The 21,085-nt window shown below is 38.3% G+C and overlaps 1 protein-coding gene across 5 annotated transcripts; it reads left to right on the forward strand.

Annotated features, from left to right (window-relative positions):
- The first annotated feature begins 4,333 nt into the window (after positions 1–4,333).
- On the forward strand, positions 4,334–20,281 carry arfip2b (ADP-ribosylation factor interacting protein 2b). 5 transcript variants are annotated; one of them, XM_026182082.1, is made up of 10 exons: positions 4,334–4,656; positions 7,646–7,756; positions 10,873–10,929; positions 12,505–12,613; positions 13,587–13,643; positions 15,745–15,860; positions 15,996–16,217; positions 16,336–16,493; positions 17,209–17,383; positions 17,501–20,281. In XM_026182082.1, exons 2-10 carry the CDS (start codon positions 7,658–7,660, stop codon positions 17,654–17,656), a joined length of 1,149 nt encoding a protein of 382 aa, XP_026037867.1. In that variant the 5' UTR covers positions 4,334–4,656; positions 7,646–7,657; the 3' UTR covers positions 17,657–20,281. The 5 variants fall into 5 exon arrangements, with proteins under 5 accessions (XP_026037867.1, XP_026037868.1, XP_026037869.1 ...); XM_026182083.1 differs by having other exon boundaries at positions 10,873–10,905; XM_026182084.1 differs by lacking the exon at positions 13,587–13,643.
- Positions 20,282–21,085: the final 804 nt, after the last annotated feature.

Below are 21,085 nucleotides of genomic sequence, written 5' to 3' on the forward strand. Positions count from 1 at the left end.
TGTCCAGACTGCTTTGAGCAAATAGGAAGCCAAGAATAACGCAGATGATGCCAAAGCATGCAGAAGAGCATCTCTAAATCCACAACATGTAAAACTTTTAAGCAGATGAGCTACAGCAGCAGAAGACCATAAAGGAACAGGAAACTGTGGCTTTAATTTGTACGGGCTCACCCAAGATTGGACAAGGAAATCTTTCCACCACCTTACTGAAGGTAAGCGAAATAAGGCAGGTCTGAAGGTAAAAGGGGGTCCAACCCAGTATTAGCAAGGTACCATAATAAAGTGGCCAATGTGTGTGTTATTTTTCGCATAAAAATCAGCTGAATTATGGCCCTTGATTTAAAGTTAAGGTGGTACAACTTTGCAATGAAGAGGACGTCCAACATAAGCTTTTGGGAAAGCAATTTTTGTCAACAGCACACTTTTTTTATTCCAAATTACCATCCAGTTTTGGGATGAATTTAAATTAAATTAGAATTTAAAGAAGGCTTCTCTATAATTGTGAACATGAAAGTGAGTGCATAAATACCTTTCTGTACATTTTAGTGTAAGAGATAGTGATTCACATTTCATTTCACTAGTTGTCCCCCAGAAACAGCACACGCTTGTTTTCACATTTCTTTAAAGATCATCATTTATAAAAATGTTTTCATACTTGACTGCCTCTCAGATATCATCTCCCAGGTATTTATCATTTTATCTATCTCCCCTGTGTTAAACCACCTCAATGAAATAAATCAAGATTCACTGCACAATCATAACTATAAAAAATTGATGGTATCCGGCCAATCGCGGGTGGGACCACGGCGGGTGTAGGCTATAATCTGGGTGGACAGCACTGTGCACACACATTTGCAGTAGCAGCAGCTGTAGCTAATTATGGTGTATGTGATTATACTGTTAACATGTCTGCAAGCTGTAAAACACTTTCATTGCTTTAAAAGAAGAGGACAAGCTTCCACGTGTCCAGTCGAGCAGGCAGTGACAGAGACTGGTATCAACAAACAAACAAACAAATAAAAGAGGAGAAGAAAACAACAACACTTTTAAAAAAAAGAACAAGGAAAATCCCATATGAACAGCTGGAAAACTCATAGTGTATCCCAGCACACTTGCATTAGTAAAGTGTTCCAATATGATATTTCACACCCTCTTCCAAAAAAGCCTGAAAGAGTTTCTTTTGGCTTCGCACTGCTTTCAACTTCCCTTCTGTTCATGAATAAAACACTCACTTTTTCCCTTTATTTTCACTTCCCAGCTCTTTCCTCAGAATATGAATGACTGCAGGAGCCGTTTGAAACTCCTCAGCCCATCACTAATCACAGGGCTTTCATTCATAACCTACACATACTGTACAGTCACATCAAGAATATGCTGTGTCTGTGTTATGCTTGCACATTTACTTCTTTCTGTCATCAAATTTCAATGAGAGGCTCAATCACACGCTAATGATCAGCGGGTTCCTGCAAGGGAGTGGAGTGGGCTGAGTATTAATGTGCTCAAAGGCACACATGAATTACTGGAGCACTTTTTTACTGCTGTTCACCTTCTGTGAAACAACTATTAATGCACCGCTGAGTCACCAGTATGTCTTTACATATTCACTATTATATTATAGATTTGATTTACTTTATAAAAACAAACAAACAAAATAAAAGCTTATCAATATTGTGAAATATATGATTATTGTTATTATGAGTACTATATATCATTTTACACTGTAAAATAGGAAAAGACACAAACAGCAGTGGCCCACAAGAGTTTCCTCGTCATTCAAATCACATACTAAAGCACACCCACAGAGGGCAGAGTTGTTACTTAACACAGAGGCTGAAATTTGGACGTTAAACCAACACAAAGAAGAGGACCACACAAATGAGATGGTCCTAAAACTCACTAAAGAGCGGTCGACGAGGCGATCGTGGCTCAAGAGTTGGCAGTTCGTCTTGGAAGGTTGCCGGTTCGAGCCCTGGCTTGGACAGTCTCGGTCGTTGTGTCCTTGGGCAAGACACTTCACCTACCGCCTAGTGGTGATGGCCAGAGGGGCCGATGGCACGATATGGCAGCCTCGCCTCTGTCAACCTACCCCAGGGCAGCTGTGGCTACAACTGTAGCTGCCTCCACCAGTGTGTGAATGTGAGAGTGAATGAATAGTGGCATTGTAAAAAGCGCTCTGAGGGTCTCGAAAAGCGCTATATAAATGCAATCCATTATTATTATTATTATTATAAAGATCTGTGAAATTAAAGACCAATGAAAGAAACCACAGATAACCCATCTCCAAAACAGCTGTGATCCTGTGTAAAATAACCCAATTTTTGAAGCGGTGGCTAGCACTGTTGTCTTACAGTAAGAAGGACCCGGGTTTAAATCTTTCTGGACTCTGGCTTCTTTAAAAATCACTTATAAGCTATAATGTCAGTGTACAGTAATAATGATGTATGCTAAAGTGTGTAGAACATGTTGTTGTTGTTTTTGCATATTTCCATTAAACTGACTGTAGTGTGGAAAACCCTTTTTTCATTTTACAATTGAGTAAAGTGTTGTGCAAAAGTCTTGAGCTACCCTTCAAGTCTTTATATCTTCCTAGAAAGATGAGAATGCAGCAATTTATCGAAACATGTAGAGTATTTCATGCATGATTACACAAGGGGAAAAACAGAGGCGGAACAATTCTAACAAACTTGAAAGTCAAATGCTGGCATGACCACCTTTATTCCTCAGCACAGCCTGAACTCTCTTAGCCAAGCTTTCTTGTCGTTTCTATTAGTAGTCTTCATGAATAGTTAACCAGGTTTTTTGAAGGACATTCAAAGCTCTTATTTGGATGTTGGTTGCATTTCATTCTGTTCTCTGTCAACATTATTTCACACTGCTTCGACATTAAGAGGTCTTGGCTCTGGGGAGCCTAATACACGACTGATTGTCAGTGTGTTTGGGATCATTGTCCTACTGAAAAATGAAGCTGTTGACAATCAGATGCTTTAATATGGTATTGCATGGTAGAGCAAAACCTGACGACACTTTCTGCATTCATAATTCTTCAGTTTTGACAAGATCTCCAATACTACAGGATCAAATGCAGCCCTAAACCATGTCACAGCCTCCATAGTCAGATGGCTGTAAAAACTGCTGTCTTACATTAGTGGCTGTCCAATTCATATACAATTTGACAGACATGTCTTTTCTCTTCCTTAAGAATAGCTTCCTGACACCCACCCTTCCATTGATGAGACTTCAACAAACTTTAGATGGATCAACTGATGGGCCAGATGCATCCCCCAGGTTCTGTTTCAGGTCCTCTTTCCTCTCATAATTTTTAAGGGTGTGACTTTCTGATACTGTTCATTTACTGTACATTTTATTTAGGTTTTTAGTCCCGTCACTTCTTCTCTAGTCTGCCAATTGTCCAGTTTTCTCAATTTTTAAGGACATTATGCCAAGACATGCCATATTTTCAGGTACCGGTAATAGCTTTTTGTAAATCACCTGGATGGTGCAAAAATGTTCAAGTAAAAGGACTGGACTGAAAATAAATGAAAAAGCAGCCAATGTCCATAGAAAAACTTTGAAAGACCTGCAGAAAAGCTGGAGAACTACCGCTCAAGATCACTTATAAAATGCAAGAAAGTCTGGTTCATTGAAAATACAAAGAAATGAGGGGAGAGTCAAGACTTTTGTACATTACTGCATTGCAGCCACAGCGGGGCAGGGTTTCTTAGACTAAAGAAACCTGCCCCACATTTCCATTCACAGGGGTCATACGCTTTTCTTGGGGCAGTTAAAAGAACAAACATCTATGAGGTCACTGAACAAACACCTACATGAGTTTAATGTTCAGCAACCAAGAGTTTTCTGACACGTTCACGTACGCCCTGTCAAGATGCTCCCAAAGATGGGCCGTATCGAGGGCGAAGACACAAAAAACTAAGAAGTCTCACTCAGTTCGAATTTCCTGTAGGATTCAGAGTATGACTTATCCAGTGGCGTTTTCATTTTTCTTTCTTTAAAAAAAAAATAAAATAAAAAAATCAGTTTATCAACTCAGTTTTAAACTAATGGACACTCATGATCAACCAAAGTAATTAATTATCATACTTTGTAGTCATTTGTTAATTAGTGCGCTTTCAGTTGTAACATTTATTTCTCAGTACATGAAACAAATATGTGAAGGCAACTCATTTCGTGTATATGATGTTTTCATATAAAAAAAGCAGGTATTTATATAATTATTTAGAAACATATATACATGTTTTAAATGTATTATAATAATTTTATTGTGGCAGTAAGCCGGGAAAGCGCCATTTGTAACGAGTGACCCGCCTGTTTGTAGACGATCTTTGGCTCGCAGTGCGTCTGCGAAATGAAATCCACGGTGTCGTCAGATCCGTAAAGCGTTCCCCCTCTGGCTTCATTAAACAGAAGATATTGGGGGAAAAAAGCTCAAAGACAAGAGCAGTAAGAACCAGACTTTTCTCGCAATGTCACTGAAACATCCTTAAAGAAGAGTATTGTGTCGTTGCCCACGGACTGAGCACGGACACAGCAGCCTCCTCCGAGCCGCGCGTGAGCTGGGATGCACTGCCGCTAGCCTGCTATTAGCTTACGCGTTAGCTTTCCGAGCAGCTCTGTTTTTACGACGGGACCAAGCAGACCGTAAGTCAAGCTGTTTGAGAACTGCCACATTGCCTTTCTGTCTGCGTTCTGTCATATATTGTTTATTTATTTATTAATTTATTTTAATTTCTGCGTCTCTGAACCAGGCTTTGCACGTTGAGCTTGCAGATTTGTTTACCATTTCTCCAGCTTTTTCTCAACAGCTGCATATGTGAACTGGAAGCGGGCCTTCTTTTCACACAAAAATGCATTTCTGCCTTAGTTCAGCAGATTTTTGTCAAATGGGCCCTCCATCACTGCGTTGTTCGCCCGAACTCACCGGCGACCTGAATATAGCGTTACCTGAGAAAACTGTACACCTGTGCTGGCGCACCTGTTAGGCTCGTATTTACTACTGCATCCGGGTTTCAGTACAGCTCCAGCCTGTTCTGCAGTATTTGCCTTAATATTTTTTTAAGCATTACGAACTCTTAAATTTGCCATTGATTTAAAGTTACTTGCATCCGTCGACTTATTGTACGTCAGTGTTTATTAATAGCGTTTGCCTCTGATGCTATTTTCGAAGCTGCTAATTACGAATAATTAATGAGACGAATATATGAAATAATGTGCCGTTTGGTATTTATTTAGCCTGTCTAGTTCACTTGATTGAGAGACAAAACCTACTGAACAGTAACTGAAGAATTGTTAAACTATCCGACCCACATTACAGTTGCAGTAAGCTGTCTTTATTGCCATGGGTGCTGTTGAACAAGAGAAACACGTTTTCTACATCTATTGTAATGTCGTAAGTCAACAGAGATGGCATGGCCAAGTGTGCATTCACAAATGGAAAAGCTCCTCAGGAGAGGCTTTAGCTAATGTAAACATGGACTACGTGTACTATACCTGCCTTCAAACAATAGGACATTAATACCAGGAAGGATCTACCAAAACCCTGCAACATACAGCAGCTGAATTTTAGTCTGCTAGTTAATAGCATAGTTCACAAGGACTCAAAGACTGTTTAAGTTACCAAAGTAACACAAATTGATCACAGAATTTGTAGCGAAGTTACTGATATTTCTTATGACCTTTTCATTAACTTGGGTTAGACAGTGAAGCTCTGCTTCATCAGTGCATTCATTTGTTACCTGCTAGACTCTCTTAAAAGTTACTTTAGTTCCCCAAAGCCAGGGACTGAGCCGCCTCAAAAGCCTTGCGCACACTCTTCTGCTCTCAAGTTTGTCACATTCAAATGCTGTCATAATAAGAAGAATATATTACAGTGGCATTGGAAACTAGGTGAGGGACTCAGCTTTGTATACCAAGTGGGGTCATGTGTTAAATGGAGTAATTGGCTTCGAAACTCCAGTTCTAAGATCTTTTCACATTCAGAATTAACAATATATACCACAAATCACCCACACATCCATAATTATCAACCTGCCTTTTTTTCTTGTCTTCAGAAATTTATCAACATTAGAGCAAGTTTTTTTTTTTTTTTTTTTGTTGGGGGGAATTCTAATTATCTCGTCAGTGTACATTGTAGAAACAGTGTTTTTGAAAAAGGCTTCCAAAATGCAGTTTTTGTATGTATTTTTGTATTTTATACTACACCCAGAGGAGCTGTTCGGTCATGGAAACCTAATGCCATTAAGCCCCTTTTATACAGTTTCTTTGTGCTGATGTTAATGTCAGTGGAGGTTTGAAACTGTGCAGTTGTTGAGTCGGGAGAGTGTTGGTGACGTTTACATTCTCAGCGCCTCAGCACTCGCCAACCATGCTCTCTAACTTTCCATGGAATACCACTTTTTGGATGAATTGATGTGGCTCTCAAATACTTCCACTTTGCAGTAATAATAAAACTGGCTTTAACAGTGTTATACTATTACAGTACCATACTTAAATTCAGTGAACTTTTTAGAGTGGCCTATTGTTTCACTAATATTTGTAAAGGCAGTCTGCATAGCTTGATTTTTATACGCCTTAGCAACTAGATGGAAAGAATTTGAATTCAGTGAGGCTGTGTTTCTCAAACCTTTTGCTTATGTAGTGTCTGAAAAAAGCCCTACTGATACAAGTTTGATTTCCATTTTCACTGTCTAATATGAACTCAATCGCTGACTTCACAGGTAAACCTCTGAAAGTGCTGGGAGAATTAGGTCTGGGCATTGTCCAAAGTTGCACACATGTAGCAAACAGTAAGAAATTTGGTGTATCAGATGCTACTTGAATTTGGTTTTGGCTACATGTGGTGCCTGGGTATAGCATGCCTGAAGGTGGACATGTGACACCCGCTCACTCACTGTGTATTGTTTGGACAATTACCTGCTTTGTTCTTATATGGTCTCAGTCAGATTAGCCTATTAAACAGGTTAAAGACAATTGAATACCCTGCTTGACTGATTTGGGCACATGTGTTTGCCAATACAGCTCCATCAGGTTATATCTGGAAAAGTTTTTGTGGAAAAATGTCATTATTATAGGCATTAGCTTTAGCATTTAGCTTTGTGCATTAAACTGAACTGTGGCCCTCATTAGTGAATTTATTATTACTGTCAAATATGATGTCCATATTACTGCGTGTTTATCTTTTTGGGTTTTAAATGAATGTGTGGCAGGCTGCATCAGTTTGAGCCATTAAAATGACTGGAGCGTTGTGATGTAAACATTTTGCTGTTTCCCTTCACTTTGGGTTTTTAGGGAGTGGATGCTGGTCACACAGTCGTGCAATTGTGCTTTAGAACAGAGTGGCCACTTAACCGAAGCGGCTCATTGTACTGTCTGCATCTGTGTGTAGTAGTCTTTCATAGGTGTGTTGTTTTTATGCTGAGCGGTAGCCTTGCTCTTTGAAAACCACCTCCTCGCTTGTTTGTGGTAATTATAATCCCATCTGCTTAATGGTTGGGCTGTTTAGACTAAGCTCTTTTGGTCTCTTCCCTTCAAAGCGGCACAGTTTTTCTATCTCTGCCACTTTTAATTTATTTACACGTGGTAGTTTTTAGTTTACACACTTTGTCTCGCTCTCTCTTTCTCTCTCTCACAGGTGTAGTGCATTATGACAGACAGCATTATGAATAAAGCTGCCACAATGGAGATTCCTATCAACAGTAACGGTGACACAGGGACACTAACAGAAGACGACAGCCTTGAACAGGTAGGTCGGGCTGCCGTATCAGTTCAGTCTCTTGTGTGTAACACTTGTAGAAAACCCCTTTTTGGTTTTTTGTGAAACAACAAACTGTCAGCAAAACCTAATTTGTATTTTCAAGTCAGATAGCTGCCAACAGAGTACGCATGAAACGGAGCTGTTTATCTTTTTATTTGTTGTAAAGAATACATTAATTATCTTTTTTTGTGTTTGTATTTCTTTGTAAACAGTTTATGGTGTATTATAAATCTAAAAGGACTTTCTGTCTTTTGCCAGGCGCTCACATTATTTTGTGCTTCAATTTTTATCCAAAAGAATGAAACAAAGGAAAAGCATCAATGTTTCAGCCAGTGGTGTATCTTTCAAATTAGAGCCTGTAGGGAAAATTGAACCTAGATACTTTAGCCTTTTGATTACATCAGGTTTGATTATGTGTTGTTAATGGTGGTTGGCTCAGTAATATTAAAAATGGGTACTTTTTTGAGTTTGAAGTTTGAATTTGACATAGTGGGTGTTTTTCTTAGCTGCTACAAGATTAGCCTGGTATGCTTGTTCCTTTCACACCATTCACAGCAAAGTGTGAATAAGTACAAGCTGTATGGACAGTACAGTTTAGATAATGTTATTATTAACAACTGTGAGCCTTGAGTGCTTTAGTATACGAACTAGTGACCTACTGTTTATTTACCTTTTTCCTTTATTTGACTTAATTCACTGAATGGTCACTCACAGGCAGGATCCAGATCTTACAGTAATTTTAAATGAAGTTAGTTTTCTGCACAGGTTTATCTGTTGTTTGACGCGTTGCCAACTACACAATATCACAAAGCCTTGTGTTATGTAGCTTGCATACCAAGAACTGTGGAAAGAGCTTCCATGGGGAAATCAGGTGTTGGAGACCAGCTGTTTCCCTGAGAACAGCTGTTTCCACTAACATATAAAGGGATATATATAAATATATATCAATCAATCAATCTCTGATGCAATACATGTCTATATTGATCTCAAGTGTTGGATTCTCACACATTTTTCCCCAGGTGAGAACGGCTTCAGAATGGGGGAGGGGAAAACACTTTAAATGGACAAGACAATATGAGATTTGGATTAAGTAAAGTAGTAGTGGATTCTCTGAGAGATATTGGGAACAGTTTGTTAGCTGTCTTCCATCTCAAGGCACACCTTGTTGGGCAAACAGACTGAAGATCCTGCCGGAAACACTGGCAGGGAACTGCATTAGGGTATTTGCTTACCAAACTATGTGCTCAGCTCACACGTAGTAAAAGAACAACCTTCCTTCTCGGAAAGCTTACAGTGTGTTGCGTGTGTTCAACCATTTGGTGTGACTACCTCAGTTTAATATGTTTATGTATGAGAAGTGTTCGGCTGCACTGTTTTGTATTGGATATTAACCAGTTGTCATAGCAACTCTGCAATTAATCTGAAACTGGCGATGCTTTGTCCTTGGTTGAAAGCCCTGTGAAATCAGATTGATATCTGCTGCGCAGCACTTGATTTAAAGCTGCACAAGTCTGTTATTTCTCACATGGGATGAAGACTGACAGGTAAAGAAAAAGCAGGTCCAGTTTCAGATGTTGCAACATCATGTGCATGACAGAAAAAGGATGGTGACTGGCAGCTTGACGTGACAGAGACATCACTGACTGCCAACAACGTCTTGGCAGCAAAGGCTCTCTGGTGTCTCTTCAGATAACAGCATTTTAAGATGCTTGTACCATCATACACAGTTTCTCACAGGTGGTTACTTGTGCAAATAAATCTTTATTTATATAAATATCCCGTGGGTAGTTGTAAAGTTATATCTTTTCATGCTTTGGCTTGACTTGTGGTAGTTTGGCTGCAAAGGAATTGAACCTGTACAAACAAAGTGTCGAGGGAGGGATCGGCGTTTGCGTCAGCTTTCTCCCACATTAAACAGATGTCATAACACAAGGCAGAGCTGTAAGGAAGAGTTACAATGACTGAATGATGATAAAGCATAGCTAAAACAGACTTTTGGTTAAAATGTATTTGCGTAGATATAATGCCCCCCCCCCTTTTTATTTAAAGGTCTTTGTATTTAATTGTATGTTGTTGTTTTTTTGTGTTTTTTTGTTTTTTTAAGCCATTAAAAATTTTGTTTAGAACAGTAGAAAAACAAGAAAATGTTGACTTTACCTGTCAAGTCAAATTCAAATTGTGTTCAGTTTTTAAATGGTGTTCAGAATATAGGAAGTCCTGCTAATTCAAGCAGCCACGTGGAGCTACAGGTGCTCTTTACCTGCCTGGCATCTTTTTCCAGTTTGGGCCAGAGGTAAAGCAGATGTTTCCATAGAAAACGGGACATTGCCTTGACTAGACGGTTGAGGCTATGTGGCCACTGATCACTGTTATGCTTATTAAAGATAAGAGGTTTTATGAACTACTAACACAGGTTGGCTAAACCAATTGGTCAGCCTTTGCGGGATGGTCTAGACTGGCAACTATTATTATATTGAACTCTGTTTGGCTTGAAGGTAAAACATTATTTTGGCACGTTTGTTTCAGTTAAAGTATTGTTGGGGAATTTTTTTCCACTTGTCAGAGTTGTGAAATCTGGAGTTGGGGCACTAAAACTTTGCTTGTATGGATTTATTTTTGTGTCTACATTCAGTCCCTTTTAATATTTTTCCCCTCCCTTCTTAATGTTGTCACTTTTAATGTCCACGTCTTGTATGAATAGCTTAATTTTTACAGTGTTGTGTTAGAGTCTGTATTTTCTTTTTTCCAGACAGTGACAGTTAATATTATAAGCACCTATGGCATCACATTGGAGATCGAATGCAAACATGTTCACCATGTAGACTAGACTCTTGAAATTATCACATAATCTAGTCTAATGATGCAACCTGACAAGCTGTGATATAAGTCATCACTGCTCTCCATCCTGCATCACTGCTGTCTGTGGACATTGCAATGGTTTTTCTGAGATTTCGTTTGCATCCTCCTATCTTGTTTCATATTTCAGTCATGGATTTTTTCCCTTTTGTCTCCTTTTCTGTTTGTTTCTTTTTCTGTTGTTGTTCTTGTTGTGTTTGTCAACCCAACCCCCCCCCCCCCACTCCCCCTCCTCCATCTCTGTGCAGGCTGCAAAGCTGCAGTGGAGCTTAGATGAGAAGGTAGGGAGCTCCAGAGGCACCAGGGTGAGCAGGCCATTTGTGCATTTGCGTGTATGTTGTAGTATGGTGTGTAGTACTGCTCAGTGGTTTGACTTCAAGGGGAATTAAATTGCCTTGCATCGCTGCACTGGTTTGTTTCACAAAATGTCAGATATTTGATCTTTAATTCAAACCACTGTGCAGCTTGCCTGGTAAACTTACTCCTACTAACTGTAGCTAGAAAGAGTCTCCAATGACTGACATGTTTCGTGGGATATCCGTCAATTTGAGATGTTATGCTCCATTTGATTATTAGATGCAAAGATGTCTAGTGTGTGTCGTTTTCGGTTGCCTAAGGTAGCCCAGATAGAGTGTGTGTGTGAGTGTGTGAGATGCCTAAATTTTTAGTGGGTGATGGTTAACAAAACAAGATTGTTCTGTTTTATACTAATGGTCTTTATTGTCATACTAATGCTGTGTTGTTGATGTGATTTTGCTTTACTTGTTTTGATGTGTAAGTCGGTGTTTATTACAAAAAAAAAGAAATATTTAATTCTGCAGGTCTGACTACAAGATGAGTCTTAAAAACCAGATAATGCCCTGAAGCAAAGCTTTCAGGACATTAAAGATGGGTCAAATCAAAGCAGTTGTAATTTTTTTTTCTGACTCTACGGTTGTATCGCATATGTTATGTGTTTGTTTACAAAGCGGAAATAGCCATTTCCCTTGCAGGGCGTTATTCTGTAATTTCCTTATCACATACTGTGTAGTCTAAGCATGAGCATTTGAAAATGTGGGCTCCTTTGTTCTCTTTTTTTCTTTAAATCGTCAGAAATAACAGAAAAAACAGACTTCCATTAAGTAACTCTGTTTATCTAAACTAAATGAGGCAAATGTTTAGCAACTTATCAGATGTCCAATTGTTACATCCTTTAAGTTTTTAGATGATTTAACTCATAGTTAAATTACTTGATGTATGAAAAAGAGGCTTTCCTGCAGACATGAATACATTTTCAGTCTTTTTTAAAGTTCTTAGGCTCCTTTTTTTCTCGATTTTCCTTCCTTATAATCCTACATATTTTTTAAACTGCTGATACTTCAGCAGGAAGTCAAACAAAAGAGAACCGCAGCTTAAACAAAACCCGAGGGAGAGAGTGGCTCATAATCCAACTCTGTTCCTAAGCCAAAACTTCAAAGAAGCCTCTGATGGCGATTATAAGTAGAAAATTACTTATTTGTGCTTTTCCATAGATCACTGAAATCACTGTCTGGATTAAACTCTGAGTTTATTACAGCTGTGTATAGAAGTTCAAGTTTGCAGGAGATTCAGATCACTTGGATTAATTATTGACGGACATGTTAGTCATGTGTTTTCTGTTTTTTTTTTTTTTTTTTTAACACTTTCATACAGTTTTTCTATTTTGCTTCCTAACATTCCTCACGTGGTGTTTGTCTCACTGTCAGTGGATAACCTTTTGACTGAGGCTTTAGCCTATGTTATCTTAATTTGGCTCTCAAGTCACAATCTCCTTTCTGTATATTCCTTCCCCAACCCATCTTTTTATCCCGCCCATCCTTTTTCTTTTTTCTTTTTTTTTTTGTTAACATTACATTTTGCAGGACCTGCAGCAGGTGATGGTATCAGGTCCCAATCTCAACGAGACTAGCATTGTATCTGGGGGCTATGGAGGAACAGCAGAGGGCATTATCCCCACCAGTTCAATCAAAGGTAGTGCTGCTTCACCCTTTGTTCCCATTACTCATTTGTGATGTTTTTTTCAGGCTCTGTACTGTCTCTGACTACCCACAAGATCATGCTGCAATTAATGTATTATTACCTACTGACTGTGCTTTAAAAGGTAGTGCCTGTTGTTACTTACTGTTGTCTTTTTGCTTTGTATCACCTCTTTTTGTGCCAGCAAAACAAAGAAAGATTCATTATAGTTAAATAACATTTTACCAGCATACAACTGATGGCACCCAAATGACAAACACTGGCGACCGCCATCAGTAAATGTCATTATTCACTGATGAGCTGGTTGCAGTCTACAACACTGATAACAGGGTTTGGGTGGTGTAGCTGTGCATTTCTAATACTGATTTTATGAAAGCACATTTTTCCATACGGTGATGCTTCTACTGGAAGTGCTGTGCATCGTAAAACATGTTCTTAAAATGCAGCTAAACCTGTTTGAAAACAAACGGTAGCCTTGATAGCAAGAGTCATTTACCATCACATATGGCTGAGGAGGGGGGAAAAAGCAGTCCATGATTTATTAATGTTTTTTAAGCGGTAAGGTGATGGTGCAGAGGGCTTCAGCATGAAAACTCGGGCCTCTACACTGAAACGGAAATATCACCAAGGCCGTGCAATAGCCACAATGTTTGTACTTTTGTGAAAATAGTATTTTTTTTTTTTTTTTTTTTTTGTTCCTTTGGCAACTAAAGAACCATTAAAAGAAATGACTTAATCCATGATGATGTTGTTTTTATGTATCTGATAATGGTGATCATAGATATTACTGAAGCTGGCTTATCTGTCCTTTCATCAACCTTAAAAAGATTTTTAAGAATTTGTTTTGCAATAAGAGGAGCAGAGGTTGTTGTTGTTTCAAATGATGGTGCATATAAAGAAAGTTTTAGATGGAAATAGTTAAAACTTTATTTAATAAAATAATTCTTTATCCCTCCCTCTCTCACAGGCCCTGCTGTGCACTACAATGCTGAGTTTAACAAAAGGATCCCAGTTACAGGATTAGGTGCCTTAACCTTATTGTTGTTAATAATAGAGAGCTTATTTCCAAAATACTATTTCTTTTTTACATTTCGCATTGTTTTTACAGTTACATCTGTAAATGCCATTGACAAGGTTAGTTAGGGTAAAGTAAGGTGATTAAAGAAGATCTCAAGTGCATTAAAAGTGCATTTTGATAGCTCATTTTGGAAATATGCTCTGTGTAGAGTGTCCTTTTCTTCCTTTTTTTTAGGTGACTGGGAATTGACTTGTCTGCCCTTTTTCACCAGTTTTTCCTCTTTTTCAGTGGAAACAAGGGCATTGCACTTACATCTGCCTGCTGCTCTTTTTGTAGACACCTTGTGGCTTTTTCTATAACAGTATTTCTTTCTCATTTGTAGGTTTTGGGTTGGTTTCTCTTGTAAGGTGTGGGTGTGCACCCACTGAACCAAATCCATCTTCATGCTTATTAACTCACTCAAGGAGGTTGTTTTTTTTTTGTAGTGTGTGTGCCATTCTTTGTCCAAGTAGCTTGAAAAGTTTTAAATGAATTCTGATAAAACTCTGCGTGGGTGTAGAGGGGGTCGTGTTAATAATACAATAAAATTTGACTTGCATCCATCAAGGTCTACAAGGTCGTCTTAATAATTTATTGATCAAAACAAGTTATAATTTAGAAACTATTATTCTTACAAGTATCTTGTGTATTGTCAACACTAAGTATCATGTCACATTTGACCTCTGACCTTTCCTTCAAGGTCAAAAGATTGATCTGAAGTGATAATAATATAATAATACGTATTAAAATTATTTTTCTTACTTCCATTATTTGCCTTTAAACATATAGTGAATGATATATGGGGATTGTAAGTGTCACGGTACTATAGACTATAGACCTCTTCTCTAAGGTCAAATAAGGTAAAACTTTCTTAAAATGCGTTATCCTAATCTGTTTATATTGGGAATGTTTAGGAAATTATACTGATGTGTGTAATCCATGCAAACATCTGTCATGCTACACTAATATGAATCTCACTGTACTATGAACATCTTAAAGTATGTTTTAAAAGACCAAAGAAAACAAAATGAATATACACAAACTACAACCCTATTCCCATGAAAGTAAATACTGCCCCGAGAGTGAGCTCCCTTGGCTTGAGCTTTTTACATTTTACATTGTTAGTTTTTCCCATCTGCTGTTATTTAGTAAAAGCTTTAACCAGTCTGCTCCACACACAGCATCCTAGCAGTTAGTGTGACTGCAATTCAAACTCTGGTGATCATTGCTCATTTCTCTGCATTGTTCACTGACTGTCATGTACTTAATGTTGCCTTTTCATCTTTGTACTTTTCTATTTTTGTGCTCCACCTTCTTTTTGCAATTCCCTCCTACATGCATGATTCTTATCCCTTTCTCCCTTTGTTTATCTTGTGGTCTTGTTTGCATCTCCCTGCATTTTCCCACATCTTCCTCGTACCTCGTTATTATTCTACTTTTGACATTTTTCAACTGTTAACGACTGTTTAAAACATAAATATCAAATTACCCAAAATATTCCCTTAATTAGTAAAAACATGTAAATTCCACTCCCACTCCTTACCATAATGAATGCTCACTGTAAATCATTCTGTCGTCCAAACACCCATTTAACGTCATAGAGCTGCGTATGAAGGCCAGGCAAAGTAGCCGTCCTGCCATCTGTCCAATCAAGGTACTGAGGAGGGAAAAATGATGTTCGCAGCCTCTACGTTGATTAATTAGATTGCCAATATAACAGTGTGAATATTGCAGTATTTCTTTAATCAGCTTCATAAAAAGGATTTGGTGTCTTCCAAAAAAATCTTGTTTTTCTGTTCTGCCAGTATTTCTATCCAGTTTAGTTTTAGTATTTTCCTGCTCTGTAGTCACTCATTAACGCTCTCTGATTTATGTTTAAGGGTTGGCCGTGGCTTACAGAATAACAGATGTTAAACAATCCTCAGTCTAAACTTTCTTAGATCCTGGACACTTTCAGTGGTTAAAAAATCCAGTTTCATCTGATTTTGTATGGGGTAATTTTGCTGTCCAAGAAGGTTTTGCTTGTGTTCATGTGTTTGTGTTACTATATCTGGGTGTTCCACCTCAGGTTCCAACATGCACCACAGCAGCAGCAGCTCATCAATGACGGCAGAGGAAACGACCCGCGGTGTGGCTGTGGAAAAGCTAGAAACAGTGAAGAAATGGGGTCTGAATACTTACAAGGTATCTGAGATTTTGTTATATTGACTGAGTAAAACTGTGATTAGCGAATAGCGTTATTGTAAAATGGTAATTTTTCAAATTTAAATTTATTTTTGTGTAACTCATGTCTCTTTGTTCCTTCCCACCGTGTCATAGTGTACAAAGCAAATGATCTCAGAGCGTTTCGGTCGGGGTTCCCGGACTGTGGACCTGGAGCTGGAGGCTCAGATTGAGGTGCTGAGAGACACTAAACGGAAATACGAGAATGTGCTACGACTGGCCAGAGCTCTGACCAACCATTTCTACAACATGGTGCAGACACAGCATGCGCTTGGCGACACTTTTGCTGACCTCAGTCAGAAATCTCCCGAGCTTCGGGTGAGATGTCACTTTGTATTTTAACTGTTTGTGGCTTTGTTGGTGAGCCACACTGATGCCAGTATGATTATTAGGTTTATTTTAGCCATTTAAAAACTTTTTTTTTTGTTGCTTACAGGATGAATTCGGTTACAATGCAGAGACTCAGAAGTTGCTGTGTAAGAACGGAGAGACTTTACTTGGTGCCATTAACTTCTTTGTGTCCAGCATCAATACGTTAGTCAACAAGACCATGGAGGACACCCTGATGACTATCAAGATGTATGAAAATGCAAGGTTAGTACATGGAGTACATAATTAAATCAGGGGCCTTAGCATTATTCTAAATGGATAACTGTGTTTCATACCTGCTCTTTGCGTAAATCTGAAGCTGCTTGCTAACAGATTTACTATATCCACTTAAAAGATGGCAATAATGTCAGTAATGATGCATTCGGTGTGCTTCTACTGCCCTCCAGTGGCCAATATGATCTGTTAAAATAGTTTAATATAAAATATCTAAACTTTTATTTAATATATAATGTAAACAGTAATATTTTCAACTAGATAAATTATTACATTTATTAATGTGAAGAAATACACAGTTGGTTTAAGCAAGATTGGATGCAAACTGCATGTTGGCTGGTTGAATAAACCTCATCCCTCAGCAACTCTTAATTTAATGGTTGTGTCAAAATCGCCCATTAGCTGTGACCAGACCAACAGTTAGACCTTCGAGTCAATAGATCATTCGAATCATTAGGAAATATTTCTGAATGACCAGCTAAGGGGCAGAGTTGGCATATTATATATGAAACTGACAGATGAGAGAAATAACTTTTTTGATTTGTAGCTCTGAAAGAGAAACTGTTATTTTGTTTGATCCTTTATCTCCAAGGACCTCGCTAAAAACTTCTATTTTAATTTTATTTATGATGAAATTTTAAAACAAAGCATTATTTTGTCAAGATTGTTGCACTGTATCATCTCCTCTCCTTTTGTGTACTTTTAGACTAGAGTATGATGCCTACCGGTCAGACCTTGAGGAACTGAGTATGGGTCCAAGAGATGCTGTAGCCATGGCCCGTATAGAAGCTGCTCAGCAACAGTACCAAGTCCAAAAGGACAAGTACGAACGTCTTCGCTCAGATGTTGCCATTAAGCTCAAGTTTCTGGAGGAGAATAAGGTTAGAAGCATAATTACGTCATCATGAACGAAAAAAACATCTTTATCCAGGTTTAATTTAAGTTCTGTCATTCATGATGTGCACAGACTAAATCCCTAACTCTCTGGTGTCTTTCAGGTGAAGGTGATGCATAAGCAGCTCCTTCTCTTCCATAATGCCATATCAGCATACTTTGCTGGCAACCAGCAGCAGCTTGAGCAAACGCTGAAGCAGTTCAATGTAAAGTTGAAGCCCCCAGGGGCTGACAAGCCCTCCTGGTTAGAAGAGCAATGAGAGGCCCTCGCTGGACCTCCTGTAGCTTCCTTCTCAGCCAACAACTCCACCTGTTACCTGTTGAAACCCCCAATTTAACAGAGGACCACTACAGAGAGAAACAAAGAAATAACTGGTTGGATGAAGATTCAAGATGAATGCATGGCAGGATGTTTGGACGGATGAATAACAGGGTATTAGTCGTGAATGAGCTAAGTGCAGCAGGAAACCAAGTGGCCAGTTTCATGAAGAGTCAGAGGGCTTTTAGTGCCTCTTTTCCCAATTTCCTTTTTTTCACTTTAACCTCTCTTTGTGCTTTGTTCCCTGAAAATCCTTTAACCGTTCCCTTCCCTCTCTTATACTTGACTCAATCCCAATCTATCTCAACACTCTTTTGCTGTGTGAACTTGTTAGTCATGTTTATGGCCATCATTGTATTCCTCAAGTGCTCCCAGTTCTTAACTTAAACCAGACACACACACACACACACACACACTGAGATATCAGTAAACATCACTTCAAAACTCCCAGACCTTATCTCTCTCCTAGTGTGCCTCCTTATATATGAGCTGATCAGTTAAAAGAAAGCATGGCCTGAAGGAAGAAAGACAAGTTCATAAAAAAGGATTTCCATCCACACATGAAAGGGTTTTTACACTGTTCACTGGAATCTTCAAACTATCAAATCAATGTACATTTCAAATTTAAGTACTGTTTTATTTTTCAAATACATACGTGATTGTTTGTAGCACATTAAAAAAAAAAAAACACACAATGTTGTGTTTAGCCATTTGGTTAATTTGGCATCTGATCTCCTTTTTTTTCTTAATTATTTTCCATCTGTTCAGCTGTACTGTATGTCTCGTGTTTAAAGTGAAGGAAGGTCTGCTGTTTGGGACAATATGTGCTGGTCTTCTGGATTACAAGCACCGCAGTGCTCGGTCTGTAATTTTTACTCATAACATGAAAATCCTTTGACTTTGAATCTTATATGCAACAATCGTTGACGATTCCACAGCTTTCCAAAGTCATACTGGTTCAAGTCTTTACTAATTTTATTTTATTTTCCCAAAGAGAAGAGAGAGGCCTGTTTGTTGAATGACAGGACTTAATATGTTTACATTGGTTAAGCCTGGAGCATCCCTGTGAGAGATGGGTATTTCAAGCAAACTTGACTGGATTCACTTAACCGGAAATAATAAATTTCACTCTCTTTTACATTTGCACATGGTACATTAATATGTGCATTTTTGATTTTTATTTTATCTTTTTAACGTTAACAAGGGCATGTTATTGGGTCATATCATTCAGTCCTGAAGCAGAACACATTCGTCTATAGTTACCTTTCTTCATACTGAAGATTACTGTAGCTGTCTGATATAACTCATACTAATATTTAAACCTCTTGTGATTAGTGGTTGGGGTTGGATGTAATAACACTAATGATCCATCTGTGTTTTCTTAATGTAAACATTGTTATAGTAGTAAACAATCATCAGTCGTTGACAATTAAAATATAGCACATGTTGAACTTTTAATCATCACTGTATCACGTTTATTATATTTTGAATTCAACGTGTTGTACACAAAATTATCCAGTTTAAGACATTTTGCAGACGACATGCTGAAATGAATTCCTTTACCAAACCAAATCTGTAATTGAGCTACTCAAAACAACCTCTAAATTTAGAAAGTGACGTGGCAAACCTCTGTCAACTTGAAGGGAGAACCTAATGTAGTGAATGTTTAACCATGCTGCATTTAACTCATGGTAGCCTCTAGTGACAGATGGGAGTGCTCCACGAAACCTCCATCAGTTAATGGGCGACTTCTCTAGCTTCTTGTCCCTGCATTTGCATGACAGACAGCAAAGTATAGGTGCAGATATGTGCGCTCTCACTGATGTTGTGCTCTTTGCCTTCTGCGCGCTAGCTCGCATGGACTACGTCTGTTGATTTCAATTTTGGAAACGACTGAAGCAAAATCCACAACATTTCACTTTAAATGTGTACTCGTAAAGACAGCTTAGAAAAGCAAATGGTGAAATTCTAAAGTTTGTTTGGCTTCTGGTTTTTTTTGTTTTTTATTCCCCCCTGAATTTTATGAGTTTTGGCTAAAGAAGTCGTTCAGCATGACCCTGGCCTTTCTCGTGGCTAAAACTGCAGTTTCACTGGCCAGCTGCTGGTCTGTTTGACCATCACGAAGCAATATTAACAAGATGTGACTCCTCTTTTCCAAAAGCTGTCCTTTTGATATTCCTAACCCTTACACCAGACTGAATGGCAATAGGATTTGGTTTTGTTTCACTGTGGTAAATCCTCCCCTAAGTTTGGGGAAAAAAAACCAACTGTGTGAAAAGTGGAAAACATTTGAAGTAACTTTTACTAGCAGCCTCGCTAGTCCTCTAGATTGTTGTCGAGAAAGATCAAGATTTATAAAATGAGATGTTTTATTTGTGTACAATCAATGTTTTCTAGGCTGAGCTGGTGTATTGTACTGTATGGATGATTGCAGACAAAATATTTATGATGATAAATGAAGTGGTGTCATGGATTGATGTGATATTTTGCCTTCATTCCTCACTCACACCTGAACAGTCCTACCCCACCCCAAGGGAACTGAAATTAAAAGTACACATTTTCAAAAGCTTTGTCTTCATTTTATTCTGTTTTGTGTTGCACTAAGAGTGTGTGTGCATTTGTTTACTTCCTGAAAGTAGATGAAGTAACTCTGGAATCGGCTGAATAAACTTTAATAACCAGGTATTCAGGAAGTACCTTAACCATCATTTGTTGAAATTGCTCTACAGTTGGATTCTTTCTCAGAGTTACCTAAACTACTGTGCAAGTCTTGATCCACCTATCATTTCTCTATATTTTGATAGAAATGTGGAGATGGGTACAGCAAATTATTGAAAGTTACCCAAAGAATTACAGGCACCCTTCCACTGACACCATTTCTGATGAGGCTTTGGCAGAGGGCACTAAAGGGCCAGATGTATCTTGCAGCTCCTGTGGGATGTTGCACAGGACCCTGAAGCTCCCAGGCTTCTGGTAGAGGACCTGAGCTTGAATTATAATTTTTTTATACATAATATATAATCTTTTTTTTTAAAAGAGATGACACTTGTTTGTTTCTTTTTTTTTTTTTTAAAGAACACACTGCACACCATGATATAGGTCAAGTTTTTGGTTCATAACTCTTAATGGGTTTTTTTAGTCCCAGTTTTATGTGTAAAACTGTTAATTTTGGTGGGTTTTTTTGTAGATTCGTCTAAAGAACAGAATAAATGTGCTTTTGTGACCAACTGCTAGTAAAGTGTACAGAGTACATTTTAAAAATCATTATTTGCCAAGTGTTCTGTTAAGGCTTGGCTAGAATGGGCCCAGCAAATGCTCCAATTTAGATGATTTTGGAAAATGTGAAAGAGGACTTAACTGTTACAAGTTC

The sequence above is a fragment of the Astatotilapia calliptera genome, chromosome 10, assembly GCF_900246225.1.
Source record: "Astatotilapia calliptera chromosome 10, fAstCal1.2, whole genome shotgun sequence".
NCBI lineage: Eukaryota > Metazoa > Chordata > Actinopteri > Cichliformes > Cichlidae > Astatotilapia > Astatotilapia calliptera.